This window comes from Bombina bombina, chromosome 2 (assembly GCF_027579735.1).
Source record: "Bombina bombina isolate aBomBom1 chromosome 2, aBomBom1.pri, whole genome shotgun sequence".
Taxonomy (NCBI): domain Eukaryota; kingdom Metazoa; phylum Chordata; class Amphibia; order Anura; family Bombinatoridae; genus Bombina; species Bombina bombina.
The window spans coordinates 910,429,511-910,453,333 of record NC_069500.1 but is presented as its reverse complement, the minus strand read 5'-3'; the positions used below and the strand labels follow the sequence as shown (position 1 = coordinate 910,453,333).

The 23,823-nt window shown below is 38.9% G+C and overlaps 1 protein-coding gene across 2 annotated transcripts in view; it reads left to right on the top strand.

Annotated features, from left to right (window-relative positions):
- The window catches only part of PKD2 (polycystin 2, transient receptor potential cation channel), a 152,183-nt gene that overhangs the window by 26,094 nt on the left and 102,266 nt on the right, over positions 1-23,823 (top strand). For both annotated transcript variants that reach the window (XM_053703304.1, XM_053703303.1), the window contains exons 2-5: positions 10,081-10,194; positions 14,024-14,157; positions 21,583-21,833; positions 23,434-23,658. In XM_053703304.1, the coding sequence (XP_053559279.1) occupies positions 10,081-10,194; positions 14,024-14,157; positions 21,583-21,833; positions 23,434-23,658 (724 nt within the window). The remainder of the gene's footprint in view (positions 1-10,080; positions 10,195-14,023; positions 14,158-21,582; positions 21,834-23,433; positions 23,659-23,823) is intronic.

Here is a 23,823-nt window from a genome sequence, read left to right as displayed (position 1 = left end):
TAATGTTTGATTCTAAGTCACACTTGCACTTTTGTGATTGTCACTAAAAGTACTAGCTTCTTCGCAACCAGTCTTTCAAACGGGATTGTGCAATCGCATGTTCTCTACAAGCAATAGTGCAGTAGTAAAATACACGTAGCATATTAGAGAAATTTATCATTTTCCTTTATGTCCCTTTTAAGCTTGACACAAAATGCTGCCCACATGTTGACTGCTTATTCAGCATCTTTAGTAGGTGGAATAAGATTTGTACAGTGTGTCTTTTTAGAGATGCTTTACCTGATGCTAGTTGACATGAAAACCTCATGATTTTAGGATTTAAGGCGTTAATTCTTTTGTCTGTGTGTTCTGCATTTCAATGTTTCCCAATTTGTGGGACTACTGATTTTTTTACTACCTGCATCTGGGTCAACCCTAAATGAAGGGGGCAATTCCGTCTTCTTGCTACAGTAATCTTTATTGGCCAAACTTTGGACAAAGAGTGACAAAAGACCGTGTCTCCTATGAAGGTCAGTTAGAATTGACCCTCTAGGACACTGGATTTTAAACCTGTCCTCGGGCTTCCCTAACAGGCCAGATTTTCATGATTACCGTGGATGAGAAAAAGTAAAATAACCATGTTAACTAATCAGCTGATTATTTCACCTGTGCTCTAGTTAAGATATCCTGAAAATCTGGCCTGTTAGAGAGGCCTGAGGACAGGTTTGAAAACCAGTGCTGTAGGACATCTCAGAATATGTTTTGATCATGGGTAACCACATATGACATCGAAGAACAAAGCTGTCCAACCAATGAATTTGTCTAATAGGACCTTTTTATTTGTCCATAGAGTTCCTAAACAGACAACATTTCAAGCCACTACCTGGCATCACATTACTAAAGGCCCAGGTAGTGGCTTGAAATGTGGTCTGTTTAGGACCCTATGGAAAAATTAAAGGTACTTTTGGACTTATTCCTTGGCTGGACAGCTTTGTTCTTTGATGGCATCCTCTGTTTACAACCTTAGATGAGAGATTGAGGTATAGCTCTGTTTTACAATCCTTTGCTTCATTGACCAAATATAATAGACAAGTTATGTTTTGTATCAAAATAATCCTTGTGGTGTCACAATGTAATTGATTATACGTATATGGGTATTGGGTATACCTAAATAAAATTATAAGGTATCCTATCCTTTCAGCGAGAGCTTAGGATAAGGTTTATGGCCTGTCATGAAATGCGGTGGTTATATTCGTTGCCCTCACTCTGGAAGTGGTCTTGCAGGAAACCTGACCTCAGGGAAGTAAAATGATTTAATGTTGAATTCAGCAAAATATTGTCATTCACATGGGAAGCTAGTACAGCGTGCTTGAATATTTTTTGCCAATTTCCCTTGGAATAGAGATCTACTCTGGTATAGTGCTTGGCTTTGTTATTTTACTTCTGTTTGTTTTAGTTGTTTTGTGTAATTGTGTTTGTTAATGCCCTTTGGTATATCCATACACTGTGACTATTTTTGTTCATAATAAACATTCCTTTATTAAGTTTTGCCTTTGTCTAATATCTAAACCACGTTACCAGAGGCTATTCAGAACAGTATTGTTTTTAGATTGATTTTTTCCAAATTGTGTTTTTGGATTTGAATCTTCTAGTCTGGGTTTTCCTTTAGGATTTCCCACATAATATTACTAGGTGGTGGTAGTAGTGATTATTTAGTGTGGATGGAATTTTTCTGGGTCTAGTACAGATGAGTGTTTTGTTAACTCTTGCACCCACTGAAATGAAATGTCACAGTCTTGCCTGAGTGGCTGGACTGTGATGATCTGGCTAAACAGAACGCTGTTTTGTTAAGAGGTGACGTTTCCACCTCTTAGCAAATAGCTGTGTGGGAAATCCGGCGCCAAGCTAAGAGGTGAAAATGTTACTTCTCAAGCAAAACAGTATTCTGCCGTGTGCTGCCTTAGCAGCTCAGTGCGCCGAACGCTTGAAACTAATTAAGGAGCTTTCAGCATGAAGTATTTTATACTTCATGACTGTAAGTTCCCTTTTTGTTCCATTAGTAAATCCTAGCGTTTCACAAACGCTAGGATTAACTTTCACTTTCAGGACTATGTACAGGTTCTTGTGACGTAGCCCCAGGGTGTGTACGATTCCCAATGACCTATAACCCTGGCTAGTGTCAGGCTTCTTGTGATGTGTAGCACTCTAGCCAGTGCCAGGCTCCCTTTAATATATGATTACAGGTAATTCCATGTTATGTGCAGTTCCCAGTTATGTGTAATGCTCTGTAGTTCCAGGATCTGTATAATCCTATTCCAGGCTGTGTACAACATCATATGAAATGCTAACCTGGGTAATGATAGCGTGCATGGTTGTTGTTAAAGCCCAGGGTTATACTTTGGTGCTGAACTCTAGAGTATTTTCCAGATATACAAATTGAAGCACTGGTCTTTGGATTATGTAACTGTTGTTTATAAACGCTACGTGAGCCACTAGCTCAGTAGTGGAAAAATCCCAGTATCCAAGGAGACATCATAAACTTGTTTTTCTGGATACTTTAATGTTATACAGCAATGAAATAAGTGCTCCTTCCACTGACGCTAATAATTCTTTCTGCTTTAGGTGGTGTGTGAGAGCGATCCAGAAAAGTAATAAACACTTCAGAGTATTAATGCTGTCTGAAGAGTTGATTAACTGAGGGGCACTTTGCTGTACCTCATTTATATAAGCATTGCTCTAGTACAGAGCTTTACAAATCCTGCATTTACTTTAGGCAGAATTACCTAAAACCCGACTTCTGATCCTTTAAAGGGATATGAAACCCCAAAATGATCTTTTGTGAATGACAGAGCATTTAAAGGGACAGTCTACACCAGAATTTTTATTGTTTAAAAAGCTAGATTATCCCTTTATTACCCATTCACAGTTTTGCATAACCAACACAGTTATATTAATATACTTTTTACCTATGTGACTATCTTGTATCTTAGCATCTGCAGACTGTCCCCTTCAGTTCTTTTGACAGATTTGCATTTTAGCCAATCAGTGCTGGCTCCCAGGTAACTCCACGTGCGTGAGCTCAATGTTATCTATATGACACACATGAACTAACACCCTCTAGTGGTGAAAAACTGTTAAAATGCATTCTGAAAAGAGGCAGCCTTTAAGGTCTAAGAAATTAACATATGAACCTCCTAGGTTTAGCTTTCAACTAAGAATACCAAGAGAACAAAGCAAAATTGGTGATAAAAGTAAATTGGAAAAATGGGAAAATTTTTAAAATTATATGTTCTATCTGCAGGGTCGACTCCAAGGGGGGGTAATGCGCACCCAAATGGAATGTTGTGCCCCCTCAAAAAATATTGATATGATCATACACTTTAAAAATAATAAATAAAATAATGAATTGTTATGTAATTCTGCATGCTGGGGGCGGAGTTAGCTGCCAAACTGTGAGGTTGCATCACGCATCTGCAAGGAGCTCTGTGTCTTAACCTCTTATTTGGAATTGGAAGTTAGAGACTTTTTTGACTTGTCTTTAACCCTACTAATTTGACCTAATTATTGTGAGTTACTCATTTTCTTAAACCATAGACCATGATAAGAATATGATTGTATCATATAAATATAAGTCTCTAAATGGCTACCGGCTTCTATCGAAGCCTCAAAAGTGCACTGTGATCTTAGGCTAGGCCTAAGATCACAGTGCACTTTTGAGGCGTTGATAGAAGCCGGTAGCCATTTACAGACTTATATTTATATGATACAATCCTATTCTTATAGCTTCACAGTACATAGGATGTATTAAGTAGCCTGATATCAGTTAGTTATTGCATAACAGGTATAGCTAAATCTAATCTACAAAATTACCAGTACCTAAAAACCTAGTATCCTCACTGCTATTGCAAACAAAGGGGTTCATTGCATTGGGGGTTTGGGGTGCATGGCTGTTTAGGGGACATGATTGAGATTTGAGAATGAGTTTAAGGGTTTTGGATCATGGTGATTAAGGGGTGAATTGTTTTTTAAGGAGCTATTAGTGCACTGCATAGGATTTAGACTTTATTCTTTTACCTAGTGATTTAGCACATATTCTCCAAATGTTAATAGTGGGGAATAAGCCAGCCAGAAGCTACACTTTCCTGTAGAATATGTAGGTCTGCTCTTATTGACTCTCATACATGCTTTGTAAATGCGTGCCCCCTCGTGAAAAAATTCCCCCCCCATTTCATTTGTTCTGGAGCCGACCCTGCCTATCTGAATCATGAAAGTTTATTTTGTACTAGACTGTCCCTTTTTAATTAAAAAAAATTATATCTTGGTAGGCATCTGTAGCACTTCATTTCATGAACTAGTGCTGCCATCTAGTGTTCTTGCAAATAGTTTACATTCTTGACAAAAGGCTGCCATTTAGTGTCCTAGACACGTGCACGCTCCTGAGCTTACGTCCCTGCTTTTTAACAAAAGATACCAAGAGAAAGAAGACATTTTGATAAAAGAAGTAAATTTGAAAATTGTTAAAATTGCACGTTCTATCAGAATAATAAAAGAAAAAAAGGTGCGTTTCATGTCCCTTTTTAAGTATTTTTAGTTTTCTGTTCCCGAAACAATGCGCTTGTTTTCCTCAGTATGCTCTTGGATTCAAAATATTTGTTTTAACTTCTGGGTTTTTTTTTTGTTTGTTTTTTTAAATGCATTTTTTTATATGAAGTAGTTTAAATCTAGGTTTTCCTTATCTAATCTCTTACTTTATCGGCTCATATATAGCATAAAAGAAGAACAGACTTTTAAATCTTAGATAAGTAAGTTACAGCATGGTGGCACCTTGATAATGTTATAGAAACACACCATTGTCCGAGTTAAAGGGACACTGAACCCAAATTTTTTCTTTCGTGATTCAGATAGAGCATGAAATTTTAAGCTACTTTCTAATTTACTTCTATTATCAAATTTTCTTCATTCTCTTGGTAACTTGTATTTGAAATGCAAGAATGTAAGTTTAGATGCCGGACCATTTTTGGTGAACAACCTGGGTTGTCCTTGCTGATTGGTGGATCAAATCATCCACCCAAAAAGCTTAGATGCCTTCTTTTTCAAATAAAGATAGCAAGAGAACGAAGAAAAATTGATAATAGGAGTAAATTAGAAAGTTGCTTAAAAATGCATGCTCTATCTAAATCACAAAAGAAAAAAATTGGGTTCAGTGTCCCTTTAAAGGTACAGTAAACACCATGTAATTACAACACATTTCTGTTGTGTTGCTATAGAACCCTGGTTTACAAACCTGTCCTCAGACCTCCCTAACAGGCCACATTTTGAGGATATCTGAACTGGAGCGCAGGGGAAATAATCGGCTGATTAGTAATCATTGTTATTTTACCTGCTCTCACCCAAGGTGATCCTGAAAACCTGGCCTCTTGGAGAGGCCTCAGAACAGGTTTGAAAAACAGTGCTATAGAATAACATATTAGCCAAAAAATTGGGAGCCAGACATTTTGGATCTGAGCAGTTTCCAGGTTGGTTTCAGAGCCCACTCTCTGTGTCAAACTCTGTTCTAAACAATGTGCTTTCTAATTTTTAAAGGGACAGAGTACTGTAAATTGTTCTCCCCCTTTTTAATGTGTTTCCAGTGATCGATTTTTGCATCCCGGATTGTATTAAATTGTTTATACTTTTTATATACTTTGTGTATGCACTATTATGTTTTATACTTGCTGTGAGAAATATAGAAGTTCAACTAGAAACATCTTAAATTAGATGTTTTGGGATATTAATGTTGGTTTCTTTTGGCAGTATTTACATTGTAATAAAAAAATCATGAACACTGTACATGGGTACACTCCAGTCACAGAGTGTATCCTCAGCCAGTCATGAACACTATACATGCGTATGCTCCAGTCACTGAGTGTATCCTCAGCCAGTCATGAACACTGTACATGCGTATGCTCCAGTCACAGAGTGTATCCTCAGCCAGTCATGAACACTATACATGCGTATGCTCCAGTCACTGAGTGTATCCTCAGTCAGTCATGAACACTATACATGCGTATGCTCCAGTCACTGAGTGTATCCTCAGCCAGTCATGAACATTGTACATGCGTATGCTCCAGTCACTGAGTGTTTCCTCAGCCAGTCATGAACACTGTACATGAGTATGCTCCAGTCACTGGGTGTATCCTCAGCCAGTCATGAACACTGTACATGCGTATGCTCCAGTCACTGAGTGTATCTTCAGCCAGTCATGAACACTGTGCATGAGTATGCTCCAGTCACTGAGTGTATCCTCAGCCAGTCATGAACACTGTACATGCGCATGCTCCAGTCACTGAGTGTATCCTCAGCCAGTCATGAACACTGTACATGCGTATGCTCCAGTCACTGAGTGTATAGTCAGCCAGTCATGAACACTGTACATGCGTATGCTCCAGTCACTGAGTGTATCCTCAGCTAGTCATGAACACTGTACATGCGTATGCTCCAGTCACTGAGTGTATCTTCAGCCAGTCATGAACACTGTACATGAGTATGCTCCAGTCACTGAGTGTATCGTCAGCCAGTCATGAACACTGTACATGCGTATGCTCCAGTCACCGAGTGTATCCTTAGCCAGTCATGAACACTGTACATGGGTACACTCCAGTCACAGAGTGTATCCTCAGCCAGTCTTGAACACTATACATGCGTATGCTCCAGTCACTGAGTGTTTCCTCAGCCAGTCATGAACACTGTACATGAGTATGCTCCAGTCACTGGGTGTATCCTCAGCCAGTCATGAACACTGTACATGAGTAAGCTCCAGTCACTAAGTGTACCCTCAGCCAGTCATGAACACTGTACATGAGTAAGCTCCAGTCACTGAGTGTACCCTCAGCCAGTCATGAAAGCTGTACATGCGTATGCTCCAGTCACTGAGTGTACCCTCAGCTAGTCATGAACGCTGTACATGTGTATGCTCCAGTCACCGAGTGTATCCTTAGCCAGTCATGAACACTGTACATGCGTATGCTCCAGTCACTGAGTGTATCCTCAGCCAGTCATGAACACTGTACATGCGTATGCTCCAGTTACTGAGTGTATCCTCAGCCAGTCATGAACACTGTACATGCGTATGCTCCAGTCACTGAGTGTATCCTCAGCCAGTCATGAACACTGTACATGCGTATGCTCCAGTCACTGAGTGTATCCTCAGCCAGTCATGAACACTGTACATGCGTATGCTCCAGTCACTGAGTGTATCATCAGCCAGTCATGAACACTGTACATGAGTATGCGCCAGTCACCGGGTGTATCCTCAGCCAGTCATGAACACTGTACATGAGTATGCTCCAGTCACTGAGTGTATCTCAGCCAGTCATGAACACTGTACATGCTCCAGTCACTGAGTGTATCCTCAGCCAGTCATGAACACTGTACATGCGTATGCTCCAGTCACTGAGTGTATCCTCAGCCAGTCATGAACACTGTACATGCGTATGCTCCAGTCACTGAGTGTATCCTCAGCCAGTCATGAACACTGTACATGCGTATGCTCCAGTCACTGAGTGTATCCTCAGCCAGTCATGAACACTGTACATGCGTATGCTCCAGTCACTGAGTGTATCTTCAGCCAGTCATGAACACTGTACATGAGTATGCGCCAGTCACCGGGTGTATCCTCAGCCAGTCATGAACACTGTACATGAGTATGCTCCAGTCACTGAGTGTATCTCAGCCAGTCATGAACACTGTACATGCTCCAGTCACTGAGTGTATCCTCAGCCAGTCATGAACACTGTACATGCGTATGCTCCAGTCACTGAGTGTATCTTCAGCCAGTCATGAACACTGTACATGAGTATGCTCCAGTCACTGAGTGTATCTTCAGCCAGTCATGAACATTGTACATGGGTATGCTCCAGTCACTGAGTGTATCCTCAGCCAGTCATGAACACTGTACATGTGTATGCTCCAGTCACTGAGTGTATCTTCAGCCAGTCATGAACACTGTACATGCGTATGCTCCAGTCACTGAGTGTATAGTCAGCCAGTCATGAACACTGTACATGAGTATGCTCCAGTCACTGAGTGTATCCTCAGCCAGTCATGAACACTGTACATGCGTATGCTCCAGTCACTGAGTGTATCTTCAGCCAGTCATGAACACTGTACATGAGTATGCTCCAGTCACCGAGTGTATCTTCAGCCAGTCATGAACACTGTACATGCGTATGCGCCAGTCACCGGGTGTATCCTCAGCCAGTCATGAACACTGTACATGAGTATGCTCCAGTCACTGGGTGTATCCTCAGCCAGTCATGAACACTGTACATGAGTAAGCTCCAGTCACTAAGTGTACCCTCAGCCAGTCATGAACACTGTACATGAGTAAGCTCCAGTCACTGAGTGTACCCTCAGCCAGTCATGAAAGCTGTACATGCGTATGCTCCAGTCACTGAGTGTACCCTCAGCTAGTCATGAACGCTGTACATGTGTATGCTCCAGTCACCGAGTGTATCCTTAGCCAGTCATGAACACTGTACATGCGTATGCTCCAGTCACTGAGTGTATCCTCAGCCAGTCATGAACACTGTACATGCGTATGCTCCAGTTACTGAGTGTATCCTCAGCCAGTCATGAACACTGTACATGCGTATGCTCCAGTCACTGAGTGTATCCTCAGCCAGTCATGAACACTGTACATGCGTATGCTCCAGTCACTGAGTGTATCCTCAGCCAGTCATGAACACTGTACATGAGTATGCTCCAGTCACTGAGTGTATCTTCAGCCAGTCATGAACACTGTACATGAGTATGCGCCAGTCACCGGGTGTATCCTCAGCCAGTCATGAACACTGTACATGAGTATGCTCCAGTCACTGAGTGTATCTCAGCCAGTCATGAACACTGTACATGCTCCAGTCACTGAGTGTATCCTCAGCCAGTCATGAACACTGTACATGCGTATGCTCCAGTCACTGAGTGTATCCTCAGCCAGTCATGAACACTGTACATGCGTATGCTCCAGTCACTGAGTGTATCCTCAGCCAGTCATGAACACTGTACATGCGTATGCTCCAGTCACTGAGTGTATCTTCAGCCAGTCATGAACACTGTACATGAGTATGCGCCAGTCACCGGGTGTATCCTCAGCCAGTCATGAACACTGTACATGAGTATGCTCCAGTCACTGAGTGTATCTCAGCCAGTCATGAACACTGTACATGCTCCAGTCACTGAGTGTATCCTCAGCCAGTCATGAACACTGTACATGCGTATGCTCCAGTCACTGAGTGTATCTTCAGCCAGTCATGAACGCTGTACATGTGTATGCTCCAGTCACCGATTGTATCCTTAGCCAGTCATGAACACTGTACATGGGTACACTCCAGTCACTGAGTGTATAGTCAGCCAGTCATGAACACTGTACATGCGTATGCTCCAGTCACTGAGTGTATCCTCAACCAGTCATGAACACTGTACATGCGTATGCTCCAGTCACTGAGTGTATCCTCAGCCAGTCATGAACACTTTACATGCGTATGCTCCAGTCACTGAGTGTATCCTCAGCCAGTCATGAACACTGTACATGAGTATGCTCCAATCACTGAGTGTATCTTCAGCCAGTCATGAACACTGTACATGCGTATGCTCCAGTCACTGAGTGTATCCTCAGCCAGTCATGAACACTGTACATGCGTATGCTCCAGTCACTGAGTGTATTCTCAGCCAGTCATGAACACTATACATGCGTATGCTCCAGTCACTGAGTGTATCCTCAGCCAGTCATGAACACTGTACATGCGTATGCTCCAGTCACTGAGTGTATCCTCAGCCAGTCATGAACACTGTACATGCGTATGCTCCAGTCACTGAGTGTATCCTCAGCCAGTCATGAACACTGTACATGCGTATGCTCCAGTCACTTAGTGTATCTTCAGCCAGTCATGAACACTGTACATGCGTATGCTCCAATCACTGAGTGTATCTTCAGCCAGTCATGAACACTGTACATGCGTATGCTCCAGTCACCAAATGTATCCAAATCAGGAGTTTATGGGTCTGTAACTTTAACTATATGTTTATTCCCTGATTGTCCGTTTTCTTGCTTTGGTCTTTTTGCAGGACTTTGGGGTACGAGATATACAGAAGACAGAATAACTACAAGAGAAAAATATTTGAAAAGTGTATTGCGAGAATTAGTCACCTATATTGCTTTCCTTGTCATTTTATGTATTTGTAAGTATAAATTATCCTTTTGTCTATTATTGTCAGAAGAATTTTTTTTTAAATTTATTTTTTTATTAATACCATGATGCAAAACTTCCACAAGAACAAAACTGAGTTTCCAATTACTTTGAAAATAACACTTCAGTATTCAATCTTACCTTGATTTCTTACTCCTTATTTTTATCCTCAGTCACCTTTTTCTTTGCATATTTCTAAGAAATGTAAATAACTGGCACCTACAATGCCTTGCAAAAGTATTCACCCCCCTTGACTTTTTAACCTATTTTGTTACATTACAGCCTTAAGTTGAATGTTTTATTAATCTGAATTTTATGTGATGGATCAGAACACAATAGTCTAAGTTGGTGAAGTGAAATGAGAAAAATATATACATCAAACTATTTTTTAGAAATAGAAAACCGAAAATTTGCATGTGCGTATGTATTCACCCCCTTTGTTATCAAGCCCATAAAAAGCTCTGGTGCAACCAATTACCTTCAGAAGTCACATAATTAGTGAAATGATGTCCACCTGTGTGCAATCTAAGTGTCACATGATCTGTCATTACATATACACACCTTTTTTGAAAGGCCCCAGAGGCTGCAACACCTAAACAAGAGGCACCACTAACCAAACACTGCCATGAAGACCAAGGAACTCTCCAAACAAGTAAGGGACAATGTTGTTGAGAAGTACAAGTCAGGGTTAGGTTATAAAAAAATATCCAAATCTTTGATGATCCCCAGGAGCACCATCAAATCTATCATAACCAAATGGAAAGAACATGGCACAACAGCAAACCTGCCAAGAGACGGCCACCCACCAAAACTCATGGACCGGGCAAGGAGGGCATTAATCAGAGAGGCAGCACAGAGACCTAGGGTAACCCTGGAGGAGCTGCAGAGTTCCACAGCAGAGACTGGAGTATCTGTACATAGGACGACAATAAGCCGTATGCTCCATAGAGTTGGGCTTTATGGCAGAGTGGCCAGAAGAAAGCCATTACTTTCAGAAAAAAACAAAATGGCACGTTTTGAGTTTGCGAAAAGGCATGTGGGAGACCCCCAAAATGTATGGAGGAAGGTGCTCTTGTCTGATGAGACTAAAATTGAACTTTTCGGCCATCAAAGAAAACGCTATGTCTGGCGCAAACCCAACACATCAAATCACCCAAAGAACACCATCCCCAAAGTGAAACATGGTGGTGGCAGCATCATGCTGTGGGGATGTTTTTCAGCAGCCGGGACTGGGAAACTGGTCGGAGTTGAGGGAAAGATGGATGGTGCTAAATACAGGGATATTCTTGAGCAAAACCTGTACCACTCTGTGCGGGATTTGAGGCTAGGACGGAGGTTCACCTTCCAGCAGGACAATGACCCCAAACACACTGCTAAAGCAACACTTGAGTGGTTTAAGGGGAAACATGTAAATGTGTTGGAATGGCCTAGTCAAAGCCCAGACCTCAATCAAATAGAAAATCTGTGGTCAGACTTAAAGATTGCTGTTCACAAGAGCAAACCATCCAACTTGAAGGAGCTGGAGCAGTTTTACAAGGAGGAATGGGCAAAAATCCCAGTGGTAAGATGTGGCAAACTCATAGAGACTTATCCAAAGCGACTTGGAGGTGTGATTGCCGCAAAAAGGTGGCTCTACAAAGTATTGACTTTAGGGGGTGAATAGTTATGCACATTGACCTGTTCTGTTATTTTGTCCTATTTGTTGTTTGCTTCACAATAATAAAAAAAAAAAAAACATCTTCAAAGTTGTGGGCATGTTCTGTAAATTAAATGATGCAAATCCTCAAACAATCCATGTTAATTCTAGGTTGTGAGCCAACAAAACACGAAAAATGCCAAGGGGGGTGAATACTTTTGCAAGGCATTGTATATTATATAGGTAACAGGAGTTTTGCATATGTTAGGAGTATACTCTGCAGACCCCTCCCCACAGTAATTTATTTAGAAGGGAATTTATTTAAAAATAAATACTATAATAAAACAGAGGATTTCATTTTTACAGTCAAATGTCCCTTTAACATCTGAGGTCTGGTGTTGGTAAAGGAGGTTGGTGAGGGGGCTGTAGAGCTGTGGGATCTGAGGTACGATTTGGCTGAGCTCTCTGCAGGATCTAGTTAATGGGCACATTACATGGCTGATTTTACTGATCACCCAGCTAAAATTTAAACCAATATTAAATAAAATGAGATATTCCATTTATTTCAATAGTTATTGAAAAAAGTATCATTAAATCAATGTTATGTAAATTATGCAATTAATTTTAGCTTTGGGTAATGTACGTAACATTTTAAAAATAACAGAACATTTTATAATATTGTAAAGTATTCCACTGCCCCCACCTGGCTACTTCAAAATTCCACCTGGAGGCAAAATGTTCTCTGGAGAACAATGATTTGGTAACCTTGCTAACAGAGAGGCTGAAAGCTTAGGGGGTCTGATCTGAAGCATTGTGTGAGTATATGGCAGACAGAGGGGCTGATATGGTGTGGATGATCAACAGGGTGCAGGGCTTGAAATGTCCACTAGTCCTGGATGACTTGGAAATTTGACTTTTTCCTATCTTTCACATTGAGTGGACTAGTAAATTTTTGTCTCTGGGCGAGTAGCTTTTAACCCCTGACTAGTAAACTATAGTGATAATTTTTTTCACTACTTTATAGGTCTAAGCTAATGTTTGTTCTTTTTTAGAATTAATTACTAATAAGTATTAATACTTATTTTTACTAATAAAATTATTATCAACGTTAATTAACAATTAGGTTAGTATAGCTGGTCACTTTTTAGCGTTATGTTTGCCCCTTGCCGTATGTTATATTCACTTTACAGTGTAAGTCCTATTTATACCATAACCATTTTTTTGGAATTCAGAGATTTTTTTTCTAAAAGTCCATTCACCTGTGCAAATAATGCAGGACAAGCCAGGCACCGCTCCCTCTCTGTTGGTCTGTGCCCTGCTCTCCTACCGAGCTGGTTAGTGTGTTTAAAGTGTACCGATATTAACTGTTCATTCATCTGAGTCACTTTATGTGAATTCCTCAGCTGGAAGCTTTCCGTGATTGATTTACAGAAACATACAACTGTACAGTCATTTATTAAATAGGTTAATGACAACCTATCATGGTCCCACAAAAATAGTGTAAGATTTAAGATACATTTTCTGCAGTTTTGTGAATATGAAATCCTCTGATTTGTTTGTCCACAAGCAGCTAGGGATCCCATTCTTGTCAATCAGAATTCATATGCAGAGTGCATCAGGTACCTTTTTTTTTTTTTTTAATGAGGCTTTCAAACCCATTCCCGCTCATTCAATAAAACTCTAAATAGCCAACTTTCAAATGCATTTGTGCCACAAACACAGCTCCTATAACTTACATGAGGACAGTTGGACACGGCTGTTCCAATTGACAGAAAAACACCCTTTCAGCAGCTTGTCTGAACACATTTTTGCCATTTTATGGGGGGCAATTGCCAATTTGATGCTGTACCATCTGCCCTACAAAGTGACGCTAACACTAACAGCATGGTTGTACCCAAATACTACAATACAATACGGCTTTAAGAGTACTGCAGGAATAAATAAATATGAGCTAGTTGTCTTGGGCACTATTTTGCAAGCACTTTTATAACCTAGAGGATGAACATATTTATCCTCATTTACTTTGTACACTTCAGAGATTTGTTTGACAACAAACCTTACACGTATTAGGATTAATCTTTATCAGTGACAATGACACTGTGCTCTATACTTCAGTGCAGGAATGGAAATGTATTTTTTATTTTATTTCAATAACGTTTCATCCTTGTGTTTTCTGTTACTGCAGTAACCTATGGAATGGTGACTTCTAGTATGTTTTACTACACTAAAGTCATGTCTCAGCTGTTCCTTGACACTCCTGTCTCAAAGACTGAAGGGACCAATTTCAAAACGTTGACAACAATGGATGATTTTTGGAAGGTGAATTATTTTACTGAATCTGTACTCTAAGCCCTGTGGAGTTTGCCGATAGTGGCCCCGTTACTGCAGATCACTTGTATGCTTGCTTACTGGGTGTATAGACACAATAGTTATGTTTTTTTTTTTTAGAAACAATTAAAGGGACACTGAACCCAAATTTTTTCTATCGTGATTCAGATGGAGCATGCAGTTTTAAGCAACTTTCTAATTTACTCCTATTATCAAATTCTTTTCATTCTCTTTGTATCTTTATTTGAAATGCAAGAATGTAAGTTTAGCTGCCGGCCCATTTTTGGTGAACACACTGTGTTGTTCTTGCTGATTGGTGGGTAAATTCACCTACCAATAAACAAGTGCTTTCCATGGTTCTGAACCAAAAAAATAGCTTAGATGCCTTCTTTTTCAAATAAAGAAAGCAAGAGAACAAAGAAAAATTGATAATAGGAGTAAATTAGAAAGTTGCTTAAAATTGCATGCTCTATCTGAATAATGAAAGAAAAAATTTGGGTTCAGTGTCCCTTTAACGTTCTCACCTCTCCTTAAATATTTGGGTACACTAAGTGGCACGCTACATCCCATGCAATATTCCCCTTAAAGCGACATAAGTGGCAACAATAATCTGTGTAACATCATTTTAATTATTGCCTTATGGTTTGCATATAACAATGTCTTTTTAAACGCATAGTTAAAGTCCACTCCAGAGCAGCAATGGGTTACTGTGAGCTAGCTGAACACATCTGGGGAACCAATGACAAGATATGTGCCAATCACCAGCTAGCTCCCAGTAGTGCATTGCTGCATTCCTAGGTATGATTTCAACAAAGTATACCAAGATAGTAAAGTAAATTTGCTAAAAGAAATGCATTAAAAAGTCTCTTAAAATTGCCTGCTCTATCTGAAACATGTGTCCCATTACTTAGTCATATTGAATCACCCAGAGAGCACCGGTTCCACCAATTCTGAACTCCTTGTTAAACACCAGCAGTGCCACATAACATCAGATCATCAACATTTTATCTCACTGATTCAATAAAGGGAAATGAAGTGATACATTTAATATTGCACATTACTTCAAGTCCCCTTAGTCTCTTTGCAATAAAAAATCCTATTAGTGGCAGTGCCACCTGAGTCATTAGACTGCACTCCCATTTGCTTGTTCCAAAAAATAGGGTTGTACATATTTTTAATGGCTTATTTTGTACCATACTAATGGGGACTGTAACTGATGAATTTAGGGGACATAAAAGAGCAAAAAGCATTTTATTATTGCACTATTGCTTCCATATAGCTATGTGTTTAACCTCTGTAAAATGGATTAAACCCTTAGGCCTAGATTTGGAGTTTGGCGGTAGCCGTGAAAACCAGCGTTAGAGGCTCCTAACGCTGGTTTTAGGCTACCGCCTGTATTTGGAGTCACTCAACATAGGGTCTAACGCTCACTTTCCAGCCGCGACTTTTCCATACCGCAGATCCCCTTACGTAAATTGCGTATCCTATCTTTTCAATGGGATTTTTATAACTCCGGTATTTAGAGTCGTTTCTGAAGTGAGCGTTAGACATCTAACGACAAAACTCCAGCCGCAGGAAAAAAGTCAGTAGTTAAAGGGACACTGAACCCAATGTTTTTCTTTTGTGATTCAGATAGAGCATGCAATTTTAAGTAACTTTCTAATGTACTCCTATTATCAATTTTTCTTCGTTCTCTTGCTATCTTTATTTGAAATAAAAGCCATCTAAGCTTTTTTGGGTTAAGAACTCTGGACAACACTTTTTGATTGGTGGATGGTTTTTTTCCACCAATCAGCAAGGACAACCCAGGTTGTTCACCAAAATGGGCCGGCATCTAAACTTAGATTCTTGCATTTCAAATAAAGATACAAAGAGAATAAAGAAAATTTGATAATAGGAGGAAATTAGAAAGTTGATTAAAAATTCATACTCTATCTGAATCACAAAAGAAAAAATTTGGGTTCAGTGTCCCTTTAAGAGCTTTCTGGGCTAACGCCGGTTTATAAAGCTCTTAACTACTGTGCTCTAAAGTACACTAACACCCATAAACTACCTATGTACCCCTAAACCGAGGTCCCCCCACATCGCCGACACTCGGAAAAAATTTTTTAACCCCTAATCTGCCGACCGCCACCTACGTTATACTTATGTACCCCTAATCTGCTGCCCCTAACACCGCCGACCCCTGTATTATATTTATTAACCCCTAACCTGCCCCCCACAACGTCGCCTCCACCTGCCTACACTTATTAACCCCTAATCTGCCGACCGCAAAGCGCCGCCACCTACGTTATCCTTATGTACCCCTAATCTGCTGCCCCTAACACCGCCGACCCCTATATTATATTTATTAACCCCTAATCTGCCCCCCACAACGTCGCCTCCACCTGCCTACACTTATTAACCCCTAATCTGCCGACCGGACCTGAGCGCTACTATAATAAAGTTATTAACCCCTAATCCGCCTCACTAACCCTATAATAAATAGTATTAACCCCTAATCTGCCCTCTCTAACATCGCCGACACCTAACTTCAATTATTAACCCCTAATCTGCCGACCGAATCTCGCCGCTATTCTAATAAATGTATTAACCCCTAAAGCTAAGTCTAACCCTAATACTAACACCCCCCTAAATTAAATATAATTTAAATCTAACGAAATTAATTAACTCTTATTAAATAAATTATTCCTATTTAAAGCTAAATACTTACCTGTAAAATAAATCCTAATATAGCTACAATATAAATTATAATTATATTATAGCTATTTTAGGATTAATATTTATTTTACAGGTAACTTTGTATTTATTTTAACCATGTACAATAGCTATTAAATAGTTAAGAACTATTTAATAGCTAAAATAGTTAAAATAATTACAAATTTACCTGTAAAAGAAATCCTAACCTAAGTTACAATTAAACCTAACACTAGACTATCAATAAATTAATTAAACTACCTACAATTATCTACAATTAACCTAACACTACACTATCAATACATTAATTAAATACAATTGCTACAAATAAATACAATTAAATAAACTAGCTAAAGTACAAAAAATAAAAAAGAACTAAGTTACAAAAATAAAAAAATATTTACAAACATAAGAAAAATATTACAATTTTAAACTAATTACACCTACTCTAAGCCCCCTAATAAAATAACAAAGCCCCCCAAAATAAAAAAAATGCCCTACCCTATTCTAAATTACTAAAGTTCAAAGCTCTTTTACCTTACCAGCCCTGAACAGGGCCCTTTGCGGGGCATGCCCCAAGAAATACAGCTCTTTTGCCTGTAAAAAAAAACATACAATACCCAAGCCCCCCAACATTACAACCCACCACCCACATACCCCTAATCTAACCCAAACCCCCCTTAAATAAACCTAACACTAAGCCCCTGAAGATCATCCTACCTTGTCTTCACCTCACCGGGTATCACACCGATCCGTCCAGAAGAGCTCCTCCGATGTCCTGATCCAAGCCCAAGCGGGGGGCTGAAGAGGTCCATGATCCGGCTGAAGTCTTCATCCAAGCGGGGCAGAAGAGGTCTTCCATCCGATTGAAGTCTTCATCCAAGCGGCATCCATCCGGAGCGAAGCGGCAGCATCCTGAAGACCTCCACCGCGGAACATCCAGAAGAGGAGCTCTTCTGGACGGATCGGTGTGATACCCGGTGAGGTGAAGACAAGGTAGGATGATCTTCAGGGGCTTAGTGTTAGGTTTATTTAAGGGGGGTTTGGGTTAGATTAGGGGTATGTGGGTGGTGGGTTGTAATGTTGGGGGGCTTGGGTATTGTATGTTTTTTTTTACAGGCAAAAGAGCTGTATTTCTTGGGGCATGCCCCGCAAAGGGCCCTGTTCAGGGCTGGTAAGGTAAAAGAGCTTTGAACTTTAGTAATTTAGAATAGGGTAGGGCATTTTTTTATTTTGGGGGGCTTTGTTATTTTATTAGGGGAGTAGGTGTAATTAGTTTAAAATTGTTGTAATATTTTTCTTATGTTTGTAAATATTTTTTTATTTTTTGTAACTTAGTTCTTTTTTATTTTTTGTACTTTAGCTAGTTTATTTAATTGTATTTATTTGTAGCAATTGTATTTAATTAATTTATTGATAGTGTAGTGTTAGGGTAATTGTAGGTAGTTTATTTAATTAATTTATTGATAGTCTAGTGTTAGGTTTATTTGTAACTTAGGTTAGGATTTCTTTTACAGGTAAATTTGTAATTATTTTAACTATTTTAGCTATTAAATAGTTCTTAACTATTTAATAGCTATTGTACCTGGTTAAAATAAATACAAAGTTACCTGTAAAATAAATATAAATCCTAAAATAGCTATAATATAATTATAATTTATATTGTAGCTATATTAGGATTTATTTTACAGGTAAGTATTTAGCTTTAAATAGGAATAATTTATTTAATAAGAGTTAATTAATTTTGTTAGATTTAAATTATATTTAATTTAGGGGGGTGTTAGGGTTAGATTTAGCTTTAGGGGTTAATACATTTATTAGAATAGCGGTGAGCTCCGGTCGGCAGATTAGGGGTTAATGTTTGAAGTTAGGTGTCGGCGATGTTAGGGAGGGCAGATTAGGGGTTAATGCTATTTATTATAGGGTTAGTGAGGCGGATTAGGGGTTAATAACTTTATTATAGTAGCGCTCAGGTCCGGTCGGCAGATTAGGGGTTAATAAGTGTAGGCAGGTGGAGGCGACGTTGTGGGGGGCAGATTAGGGGTTAATAAATATAATATAGGGGTCGGCGATGTTAGGGCAGCAGATTAGGGGTACATAGGGATAATGTAAGTAGCGGCGGTTTACGGAGTGGCAGATTAGGGGTTAATACTAATATGCAGGGGTCAGCGATAGCGGGGGCGGCAGATTAGGGGTTAATAAGTGTAAGGTTAGGGGTGTTTAGACTCGGGGTACATGTTAGAGTGTTAGGTGCAGACGTAGGAAGGGTTACCGCATAGCAAACAATGGGGCTGCGTTAGGAGCTGAACGCGGCTTTTTTGCAGGTGTTTGGTTTTTTTTCAGCTCAAACAGCCCCATTGTTTCCTATGGGGGAATCGTGCACGAGCACGTTTTTGAGGCTGGCCGCGTCCGTAAGCAACTCTGGTATTGAGAGTTGAAGCTGCGTTAAAAATGCTCTACACTCCTTTTTTGGAGCCTAACGCAGCCTTTATGTGGACTCTCAATACCAGAGTTATTTTTATGGTGCGGCCAGAAAAAAGCCGGCGTTAGTTTTTCGGGTCGTTACCGACAAAACTCCAAATCTAGCCGATAGTTAGTCACCCCCAAAACAGCAATGCACTAACTACCTGAACACATCTTGTGAGCCAATGATAAAAGGAACCAGATAGCTAGATATGTATGTATGCTTTTCCAACCAATACCAAGAGAACAAGTGACTTAAGATGACATGCTCTGAATAATGCAAGTTTTCATTTTTACTTTCCTATCTCTTTTAAAGTTTAATGTTTTCTTTTTGTTTTTACCCTCTGTACTGGTTTCCACAAGGTGGCCTATCTAGTTGATTCCACTTTAAATGTTCCAATTTTATTTGGTTTTTTCCTTTCCCATATTTGGTGTATTCTATTATGTTTTTTTTTAATTTTTTTATTTATTAATCTTTGCCATTTTGTATATAGGATTATCCTGCATCTAAAATGTAGAATATATACAAATTAGTAGTAAGGAATAGTGATTTTATATATGTTCAGTAAATATCCACAATTAAAGGTATATTAAACACTTTAGAGTTGTAATATAGAATGTTTCATTATGCCTTTATTTATTTTGCTCCCTTTTCTGTAATTAAACTGTAAAAATTAAGAGTTTTCCAACTCTGAGAACTGGAAGAGCAGACTTCAGAAACCTAACCCAGCCACTTACCTGTCCCTCATTTGCTTTAGTAGAGATTAACAAATAACAAACTGCAAAACAATTATACGTTTGCTAAAAAAATGTCAGTGGCCAACTGTGTCTACTGCAATAAAAAGCCTTGACTAGCTCCTCCAAATAATACAAGTGATGGTAAAATTTGGCTATTGAAAAATAATTGCAGCAAAAAGTATTAATGCTTTACACTCCACTTCTTTGTTAAAGGTACATGATAACCACAATTGTTTATTTCATGTTTCAGATAGAGAATACAATTTTAAACAACTTTCCAATTTGCTTTTATTATTAAATTTGCTTAATTTTGTAGGTATCCTTTGTTGAAAGAGCAGCAATGCACTACTGGGAGCTAGCTAAATACATCGGACGAGCAAATGATAAGGGGTATATATGTGCAGCCACCAATCAGCTGCTAGCTCCCAGTAAGGCATTGCAGCTCCTGAACCTGCCTAGGTATGCTATTCAACAAAGGATACCAAGAGAACAAAGCTAATTAGATTATAGCAGTAAAATGGAAAGTTGTTTAAAATTACATTCTCTATCTGAATCATGAAGGTTTAATTTTGACTTTACTATCCCTTGAATGTACTGCAGGTATTTAGCTCCGTTCTCTATCTAATAAGATACAATTTCCGTTCCAGACAATAAAAGTTAAAGGGACAGTTTGCTCAAAAATGTTCTCCCCTTTAATTTCTTCCCAATGATCCACTTTACGTGCTGGAGTGTGTTAAATTGTTCACAGGTATTTCCATTACCCTTTTATTGGCATTTGAAATAGTTTATTTAGCCTGTGGTATCCCCACCCATCCTGAAAGTTTTTGGCCTTAAGGCCAAAATGTGCTAACACAGCCAGTAGAAGAAATTACACTCCTAGTGGGTTATAGAAGAGATACAGTAATAAAATTTTTATTTTCCATTGTTCTCTCCAAGTATATGGACAGATATAAGATAAAGAAGCAGTTATATGTACACAATGTGATAAAGTAATGAGATCTGATTATACCTACAAGCTCAACCCATTTTATTAGGTTGTGGCTTCAAAACACAAACTCACCTAATTCATATACACAAATAAGCCTTAAAAAAGCAAATCTCATAGATTTATAATCTGCAGCTTTTAAAAAAAAGTAATTGGAAACACATTAAGGAAAAAAAAATCATAGTATACTGTTCCTTTAAATTACAGGAAAATCTGGCAAAATAAATGTTGAAAATCCATTGCAAAGATTCTATTTACCAGACATCCTCAAACATTACAATATAAGTTTTTCACTTTAATAACTGTGTGTGATGTCATCATTTCCATATGTAGAAGACACATTCTTATGCACTAATTGTATTTTATTTTATGTACCTTTATTGTTCACATCATTCTTGCTGTACTTTTTCTCGTTACATGCTGCATTTAGGAGTAAGGGTAATTATATATGTTCCAATTAAAATCAGCAACATCTTGTCTATTTTTTAGTATTTGTTGAAATCACGGCACATTTTTTTTGTTCTCATATATAGTTTGCTGAGGGCCCTCTGATTGACGGCTTGTACTGGGAGATGTGGTACAATAACAGGAGCAAGGCAGAAAATCAAAGCTTTATCTACTATGAGAATTTATTGCTGGGGGTGCCACGACTTCGGCAACTAAAAGTAAAGAATGGATCCTGTTCTGTTCCAGAGGATTTACGAGATGAAATTAAAGAGTGTTATGATGTCTATTCGGTTAGGAACGAAGATACTTCTCCTTTTGGATTGCGCAATGGAACAGCGTGCGTACCTTGGGGGAGGGGTGTATTTTTGCATTATTCCATCATTTTAAAGAAACCTGGAACCCAAAATATTTTCATGATTTAGATAGATCATACAATTGTAGGCAGATTTAGTGTACTTCTATTGTCAAATGTGCTTCATTCTCTTTAGATCCTATGTTGAATGTTGAATGAGCAGCAGTGCACTACTGTGAGCTAGTTGATTACTTCAGGTGAGCCAGAGACACAAGGGCTATATGTGCAGCCACCAATCAGCAGCTAGCTTTCATTAGTGCATTGCTGCTCTCTGGCATATATAAGAATATCAAAAGAGAGAACCAAATTACATAATAGAAGTAAATAGGAAAGTTCTTTAAAACTGCATGTATGAATATTGAAACTTTAACCCTTTGGCTGCTAAGCCATTTCCCAGCTGGGTGCTAATATTATTTTTTTTATTATTATTATTATTATTATTGAAATTTTTTTTTACTTTTTTTTTTTTTTTACTTTTTTTTTTTTTTTTTACAGACCCCCAAGACTTACACTGTTGGAAAGGGTAGGCGATTCCAACAATGGGTCTTGGGGGTCTGTAGCTGCTTAGATGCCTGAGATACAGGCTTCTAAGCAGCATGCCCCCTCCTCCTATACTTAACAACATTAAGTATAAATAAAGTTGCGCGGTGACGTCATCATGTAATTGCGCGTGACGTCACCGTGCATCACGTGAAGCCCTGGTGATGTCTGTCACTTTACAGGCACGATCGCTGGGGTAGGAGCAGCAAGGAGCCCCCAGATCTCCCTCAAGGTGGGAGAGTGCTAGTGACGGCTCTGAGCCGTCATTAGCACCAGAGTGAGAAACTCTGTGACGGCTCAGAGCCGTCATTAGCACTCAAAGGGTTAAAGGAATATGAAACCCATTTTTTCTTTTCTTTCATGGTTCAGATAGAGCATGCTATTTTAAGCAACTTTCTCATTTACTCCTATTATCAATTTTTCTTCTTTCCATTGGTATCTTTATTTGAAAAAGCAAGCAGGAATATAAGCTTAGGAACCGGCCCATTTTTGGTTCAGCCCCTGAGTAACGCTTGCTGATTTGTGACTAAATGTCCCTTTAAACTAAAACCATAAATCTACTGCAATGTAATCATAATATATCTCCAAAAAGGTGCTGCTGTTCAAAATCTATATATGCATACTAAAAAAAATATATAAAGGAGAGTGTGCTTTTTAGTATTTATTTACGGTAGTTTTCTGACTGTTTAAGTAAAACCTGTTAAAGAACAAACTAGATCAGCACTTACTTTATGCAATCAATGTAATATCCAAAAGTGTCCTGTGCTGCATGATGGGAGGTTCCAGTTTTGCTTTGCCTTTAGTTATGTTTTATTAAAAAATATATCTGCCACCAAAAGCCATGTTTAGACTTCTGTTAACACATTAAAAAATAATAGTAATTAAAGTTCAGATCAGCATATCAGTCATACATCTAATTTATAAGTTTGGAAAATATGGTGTGTGAGGGTTTAAATAATATATTAAATGTTTGAGTTGATTTTAAAGTAGCTCCTTTTATATGTTCAGTAACAGATTATAACGATGCTATATTTTGGTTTACAAGGTGGATGTACACAAAGGAGAAAGACCTTAACAGCAGCAGTCATTGGGGCCTCATATCTACATATAGCGGAGCAGGGTATTATTTGGACTTATCAAGGAACAGAGAAGAGGCAGCAGCTCTAATACTCACTCTCAAGAATAATCTGTGGCTGGACAGGGGCACCAGAGCTGTTTTCATTGATTTTTCAGTTTACAATGCAAATATAAACCTGTTCTGTATTGCAAGGTAAGGCCTTTTTTGTTACGTTTCTGACCATTTTTGCTTGATGAAAATGTCTGGAACGATGTTCTTAAATACAGTTCTACAGCAAACTTGTCCAGTATATGCACAAGGTTTCAACTTGAATTGCATATTTTAAAAATTTCAAAGATGGGTAAATGTTCACTATGA